The sequence below is a fragment of the Annulohypoxylon maeteangense genome (genome assembly GCF_022496945.1).
Source record: "Annulohypoxylon maeteangense strain CBS 123835 unplaced genomic scaffold GGS22scaffold_1, whole genome shotgun sequence".
Taxonomy (NCBI): domain Eukaryota; kingdom Fungi; phylum Ascomycota; class Sordariomycetes; order Xylariales; family Hypoxylaceae; genus Annulohypoxylon; species Annulohypoxylon maeteangense.
The window spans coordinates 3,430,674-3,437,181 of NW_025953248.1; the positions used below are offsets into that span (position 1 = coordinate 3,430,674).

At 47.0% G+C, this 6,508-nt stretch overlaps 2 protein-coding genes across 2 annotated transcripts; both read right to left on the bottom strand.

Moving 5' to 3' along the window:
- Window positions 1-428: 428 nt before the first annotated feature.
- On the bottom strand, window positions 429-1,901 carry GGS22DRAFT_151052 (RNA-binding domain-containing protein). The gene is made up of 3 exons (XM_047959419.1): window positions 1,747-1,901; window positions 1,298-1,681; window positions 429-1,186 (listed from the first exon to the last, which is right to left on the bottom strand). Coding segments are annotated over exons 1-3 (798 nt in total). The 5' UTR covers window positions 1,749-1,901; the 3' UTR covers window positions 429-774.
- A 1,103-nt stretch (window positions 1,902-3,004) lies between these two features.
- On the bottom strand, window positions 3,005-5,106 carry GGS22DRAFT_14421 (uncharacterized protein). Its single transcript, XM_047958830.1, has 3 exons — window positions 4,524-5,106; window positions 3,508-4,452; window positions 3,005-3,457 (listed from the first exon to the last, which is right to left on the bottom strand). The coding sequence occupies exons 1-3, from the start codon at window positions 4,645-4,647 to the stop codon at window positions 3,120-3,122; spliced, it is 1,407 nt and encodes a 468-aa protein (XP_047824336.1). The 5' UTR covers window positions 4,648-5,106; the 3' UTR covers window positions 3,005-3,119.
- Between the last annotated feature and the right edge of the window lie 1,402 nt (window positions 5,107-6,508).

The window sequence follows — 6,508 nt, forward strand, 5'->3', positions numbered from 1 at the left end:
CCCAAAGTTGCCGAGGAACCCCACGGGCAGGAAAGTCCGGTGATAATTTCCACCAAGTAACCAAGTACCTAGCCAAGTGCATTCAGTTGCCGCCGAGGTCAATGGGTCCAAAGTTTGCCCCCTCTCCCCCGCCAAAACTTCGTGGTTACCTACCATTTGACATCCTAGCTTAGAAAAATAGTGGTCGGTGCGCTAAAACACGCCACATCCAATCCATTTACACGAATATCTTAGGTACATGGACCCTGAGCCCTAACATTAAAAAAGATCCATTGATGCTCATGCCGTCTAATATCGAGCAAGTATGACTGACATGATAGGTACCTACCTATCTTACATGTAAGTATAAAGGGAACTCTATCTACCACATGTAGGTATATAGGTAGAAGTACTTTACGATTACGAGGTAGATCGTCAAAACTACAAACATCATAATTCATGCCATTTGAAGAAGGGAGATTTTGTACATTTAATTTCATCGATACCATGCCACCATGCCACTCATTTTGTGTCAACCGCCGAGCCTTATTGCGTAGAAACGGCCGTTCTACAGATAGAATGTGTTGTTGTTACATACAGTGGCCTAGTCCTCTATCTCTTTTGAATGGACTTCCGCCAAGGACCTCATAGATATCATGCCTCTTCATCCTTCCATCATGATGTCTTCTCGGTCACGTCGCAAACCTCATCATCCCACCGATATCGTTTCGTGAGTAATGAGTAATGAGAACACAACTCCAGGCTCGCCGCGAGAAATGTCAGAACTGGCACTCCTTAAATCTTGGGTTTCCTGTTCTGGGCGAAGTCGACGCGGAGGGTGCGGTCTCCCACGGTAATATTGCGCAGCTTCTCGTGTGCCTTCATGGCGCTCTCGACGTCCGCGAAGTCAGCGTGGGCGAAGCCGCGAGGCCAGCCCGTGTTGCGGTCTACGGCCACGCGCACGTCCGTCACATTGTCCAATTCCCGGAAGATTTTGTTCAGATCAGCATCAGACGTCTCATACGGGATGTTGCCGATATACAATGAGTCAGTCGGTTCCAGCGGGTTCGCGTTGCGATTTCCTGTCGAGGATCCTTCTGACTTTCTGTAGTTCACATAGATGCGACGGCCGTGCCAGAACGAGTTGTTGGCTTCCTCAACGGCGCGATCGGCGGCTTCCTGGTCCTGGAACGTGACGAAGGCAAACCTGCAAATTTGTGAGCAATTTCAAACGTATACGAAAATTTCAATTACAATAGGGGAAATGAAGCTATACAACCCCAACATAAAATCGAAGTGGGTTAATGCGCTCACGTACCCTCTGCTTAAGCCTCGACCATCTCGCGCAATCTTGAGATTGGTGATCTCTCCATACTTGCTGAATGCTTCTTGAACATGTATGTCGGTAGCATCGAACGTCATGTTGCTAACGAAGACAGTGGTACCCGGGACAACCTCAGCTGAGGATGCGGGGGTAGCGGGAGTTTCAGTGACCTCTCCATCAGCTTCTTCACCCTCCCCAGAGTTCTCATTTTGAGCAACCCGCGACGTCTGTGAGAAGAAACGGGCGAGAGGCAGCATCATGGCAGGCCGTGCGTTGGCTTTGCTCACTTGCATGGCGAAAGATGCAATCTGCTGTCTAGGAACAGCGACAATGGCGGAAGAGCGTGCTGCCCGCACAGCTGCGCGACGAATGGACTGCCTGTTAAAAAAAAATCAAAATATTAGCATATTTCGATAATCTGACCGAGGAGTGTAAATTCATACATTTTGATCGGATACTTCTCGTAGGAATGTCGATAGACTTCGTCAATCAATTGAATTTTGTATTCGTGAGTAGTAAGATCAAACCGTCGGTCGTAAATTGACTGAAAAGGTTTGAAATTCTAACAGAAAAAAATTTCGATTTTTATCAATGGAAGGATAAGAAAAAGGATAAGAAACCACCAAACCTCCCGCACATCCACCCGCTAATACAAAATTGGCGAATTAAGTGGGCCGTACCTAGCCTAGCATTTTAGTTTTTGCCCACGCGATAAAATCCGCTTATCCTCTCCATCTTATCGGGTGTGAACCGATGCACACCTCTATCAACCCTGAAAATACCTACTATGTACATATAAAATGTCTTCAGGGTCACGGACTAGAAAAACGGACTAGACGTAGGAAGAATTATAGACACGAGTCATGACTTCCGACTCTTAATAATATTGACTCGCTAACATTTATACTGCCGGCGGCTAGTTAATCTGCTATACACACGCAAGTCGTCAACTTCCTCTTGATAATTCGTACCGAATCAATACAATTCCTATACTCTATATCACATAACTTGACTGTCCGAGACATGGTCTATCCGATCCACGTAGCTTCGGCAGGTGACCGAGTTTCGGTAGCGCATTATCCCAATTCCCACCACTCCCAAGCCTTTTTTTCCTTCTCGATATCCCTCTCCTTGCCCATCCCAATATGTCCCCATTGGTAGTAATGCTCGTAATCCTCAAACAGTCCAATAACCGTAACACAAATGTGGCCGAATTGTTAAAAAAACGGCGGGTATATGTATATATACACTTGCAACAAACCTAACGACGCTGGGATAGGAATGAAGACGAAAACGACCGTGATGCGTCAAAGCTAGCCCTCAGACAAGAGACCGCTGAACGTTACCATGGCGCATCCGGCTAGTCGCCCGTTCCCCCATATTAGAAATTGCGCAGCTCTCTCTCTCTCCCTCTCCCTTCGGATATGATAAGCGACGAGTATCTCCTAAGGGATCGCAATTTGCAGATCGAGATGATTAGATATGTATTGCATCAATCGAATTCTTCGCAATCACTGGCAGACCAGAAGAGATCCAAGAATCTTCCGCCTCGCAAATTCACCAACGCCAAAGTAGCAAAACACTAGACTGTAACCTTAACCCGACACAATATCCTCTGTTCCAAGTCCGAGTGCGCCTATAAAGTTCCGAGGTGCTCGTCGACAGCCATAAAGAATTCAGCCGGACGGCAACCGTAATCTTGCACGGGGTATCGATAAAATGCGCAGGAAGTTTCTAGTTTTTTTATGGCTGCCGCCTCCCAAATATGACACGTTTACAACAAAAGAAATTACGAATGATCGTAGGTGCGTTTATTTTAGAAGCGGTCTGGTCGATAACCATTGGGTCTTTGACCTTCGTACTGAACACCCGTCATGGATTCGGGCGCGTTTAAGGCACGTAGAGGTGGTAGCTCCGGTCGCGTGGCTCTCCCATATGGATCCTGAGTATAGTGTTCCGTAGGCGGTTGAGATGGTATGGGCGCATTCGGTGCGCCCTGTCCAGGTGGAAGCGGCACGTTCCCACGAAGCTGCGCATTTTCCATGCGCAACCTGTCCAATTCACGACGTAACATATCCGACTCTTGAACAGCAGTTTGGTAGTGTCCCGATAGAGACTTTATAGTGTCCGTCTGCTTCTGGTGTTCGGCGATAGCTACAGAAGTCAGTATGTATTAAAAGAGCCAGGTTTTCGAAACAGCATACCTTTCGTTAGTATCTCCCATTTAGAAGCCTTGGATCCTCGCTCTTGTGGCATGAGCTCGCGAAGTTGTTCGAATAATTCTTTCATCTCTGTCCTCCTCTTCCGTTCAGCAAGCTTATGACTTTTACGCAGCTCCGGCGTCCGGCTATACGGTTGATTACCGCTATGCGGACTAGATTCCTCACTATGAAGATCAGAGAGCTGTTTATGTTGAAGCGTATGGTGGTGAATCGTTTGCTGGAAGTCCGGGCCAAGGCCATCATCGAGTCGCCGTTGTCCAGGGGGTAACCGAGATTCAGTCGTGAACTGGCTGCTTGCAATCGATTCCGCAATGCTACTCCTCCTCGAATCGTAAAATGTACCAATCGAGGATGGTAGACGCTGAATTTCCTCCTCGGGGAAGGCCCAGGCTTGACCCTTGGTTGGTTCGGCGGCTCGAGCGATGGTACTTGTAGCGGGGCCCGTGATAGCAGGCGCCGTTCGAGCCGCTTTAGGGTGTTGGCCATCAGGCGTACGCTCGATATTCGGTTGGTATCCATTAGATATCCTGTGTACAGATAAATGTTCTATGCCCGGACGAGGGTTTCTTTGTTGTGCTAAGGCCCCGTGAATCGATGTTGTCGATTGATTCTGGCTCGCGTAAGGGGAACCGCCTAACCGTAAATCGCCAAAGCCCTGGTTAATTCTACTATCCACGCTTTCCCGTCGCGAATCCGGTCCGATGCTTGCTGCACTTAATGATGTGGTACCCTGTATAGAATCAAACGATTGGGGTCTTTCAAAACGTCCGCTACCCGGTGTCGTCGGTGATACCATCGCCGCCACACTCATATTGCTCGCGGGAGATACTAGGGGCTGAGGAACCAGAGTTGTTGTTGTAGGAGAAGGGGTCTTGTCTTGCGCAGAGTGATACACATTGAGACCCATGCCTGACGCGGCGGACGTGTCTATATGGCTATAGTTAGCAAACCAGTTTCTCGATTCTCAGCTTAAGTGACGTGGTAAGCGAGCTACATACGCTTGCTGGACGCATCTGTACTCGAGTAATACGCCGAGTCCCGATTTTCCTCGGGGGCGTTTAGGACTGTGGCCAGGCCGGCTGGGAGTTTCTGCGACGCAGGCCGAGATTGTTCGGCCGCCATTTTAATAGATTGGAACAGCGATCTTTATAGGAGGCAAGGAGGCAATGAAAGATAGAGAGCTATTGATGTAGTGTAATAGAAGATAGAATTCGAAGGGGCGTCGAGTTAAGATATGGTCATCGAAGTCAACAAAGGTTATAATCGCGTAAGACAGCTTCGTGGTATGATAGTAGCCGCCCTCGAGAGGGTCAAAGGACGATAGAAAAACTTAGAACGCGGTGTTCAAAGGTGATTTACATTGGCGAACGGGGTTAGAATAGCATTGACACTAAATAACGTCCAATTATAATCAGGCGCGCAACTGGATCGTCAAAGTCCCAAAGTTTCAAAGTTTGTGTGGGGGAAAAGAAGGAGGAGAAGAAAACGATCTCTCAAGACTAGAGCTAGTAGTAGTAGTAGTAGTAGAGTAGTAGTAGAGAAGTAGTGTAGTAGTATAGAAGTAGTAGTTTAGTAGTTGTATAGTAGTACGATAGTGGTAGTGGTGGTAGTGGTAGTGGGAGTAGTAATGTTGTATAAAGTAGCTGGAGGACAAGCCGATGGGTAAAATCTAGAACTGAAAGGAAGATAGCTGCAGGATACAAAGCGTTAGGAACGTATTTTGGTACCAGCACCCGAACGCAACATACGACATAACGACGATGCGCTGCGCTCTTGAAAATGATGGTTATGGTCTTAATTGCTCGGGCGCGGGAAACAAAAGTTAAAAAGAGCAAAATAAAAATAAAAATAAAAAGGAAATTGTAATAATAATTGTATGTCAAAGGAAAGATCTTAGCCCCCCAGCTCAAAAGTTCCAAGTCAGCACACTACAGCACAGGCTCGATGGACAAGGGACCCGTAGGTACTAGGTAACTCCAGGTTTGTACGTTGTATCCAGCTATGTATGTAGGTACCTAGGGTGGTAGGGTCGCAAGGGGGTTTATGATGGACGATGTTCTCTAAAAAAGAAGAGAAATGGCCTAAAGAGAGAAGAATTGGCTGGGTTGACTAGGTTGACTAGGGGGGGGAAGCCTCTTAGAATTGTAAAAAGCAGATGTAGAATTGGAAAAGAGAAATGTCAACCACCCCCCCCCCCCCCCTTGTTGGATCGAAGGAGGCAGCCATGGAGCCCTGCGCGCGTGGAGGAACTGCAAGAGAGAAATGGCAGGTGAAAAAAAGAGCCGAGAGGACGGCCATTCCTTCTGTCTCCATGTCTCCATACACAGAGTAGGTACATAAGTACTTACATATAATATGGATATACTATAGTGCAGAATGTACAGAATGTACTACGGTATACTATCAGACTATGTAGTATACTACGTAGAATGTATTTAGTTAGATGAAGTATAAAGTACCTGGCTATATACATGTACATAATAAAGACATTGGCGATGCTGCAATTGCTGTATACACGCGGATGGTCATGGCTATTACACACTCCGACTACTCTGACTAAGGATTTGTCGCATGGCTTTTTCCAGGAAGACTGTTGGCGACTATACTTGAGGAATGTGTATTCTGTACTTTTGATATCCTCGCTTTTAGACTAGCGTGTAACTAATGCGCCGCTTGTTATTGCTTGCTGTTTCTTTTTCCTCGTGGCGCGCGATGTACTGGTCACACGTGAGGAAGGTTGAGCAGGGATGTTCTCGGTCCATGTGCATGTAAAGTGGAGCAGGTCCATGAGCGGCACCGTGGCCGAGTCAAGGTAGCAGGGTAGTAATAAGGTACATCATCTCATGTCGTTCCTTTCATCAGAAAAGAAGTACCTGAGTACATGTATGTCTGAGGCTTGGCTTCAATAGATGGCCCCAACTAAAATCCGTCGAGGTTTTACATAGCACTATGCTACATACACATACACATACACATACAATAC

What these genes read in the sequence shown, in the direction of transcription:
- GGS22DRAFT_151052 (XM_047959419.1), bottom strand. An exon ending in GGTCGAGGCTTAAGCAGAGG is followed by an intron (nt 1,187 to 1,297) that starts GTACGTGAGCGC and finishes ACAAATTTGCAG; the next exon opens with GTTTGCCTTCGTCACGTTCC.
- GGS22DRAFT_14421 (XM_047958830.1), bottom strand. Translation starts at nt 4,647, where the DNA reads ATGGCGGCCGAACAATCTCGGCCTGCGTCGCAGAAACTCCCAGCCGGC. An exon ending in TACAGATGCGTCCAGCAAGC is followed by an intron (nt 4,453 to 4,523) that starts GTATGTAGCTCG and finishes ATAGCCATATAG; the next exon opens with ACACGTCCGCCGCGTCAGGC. An exon ending in ATGGGAGATACTAACGAAAG is followed by an intron (nt 3,458 to 3,507) that starts GTATGCTGTTTC and finishes TGACTTCTGTAG; the next exon opens with CTATCGCCGAACACCAGAAG.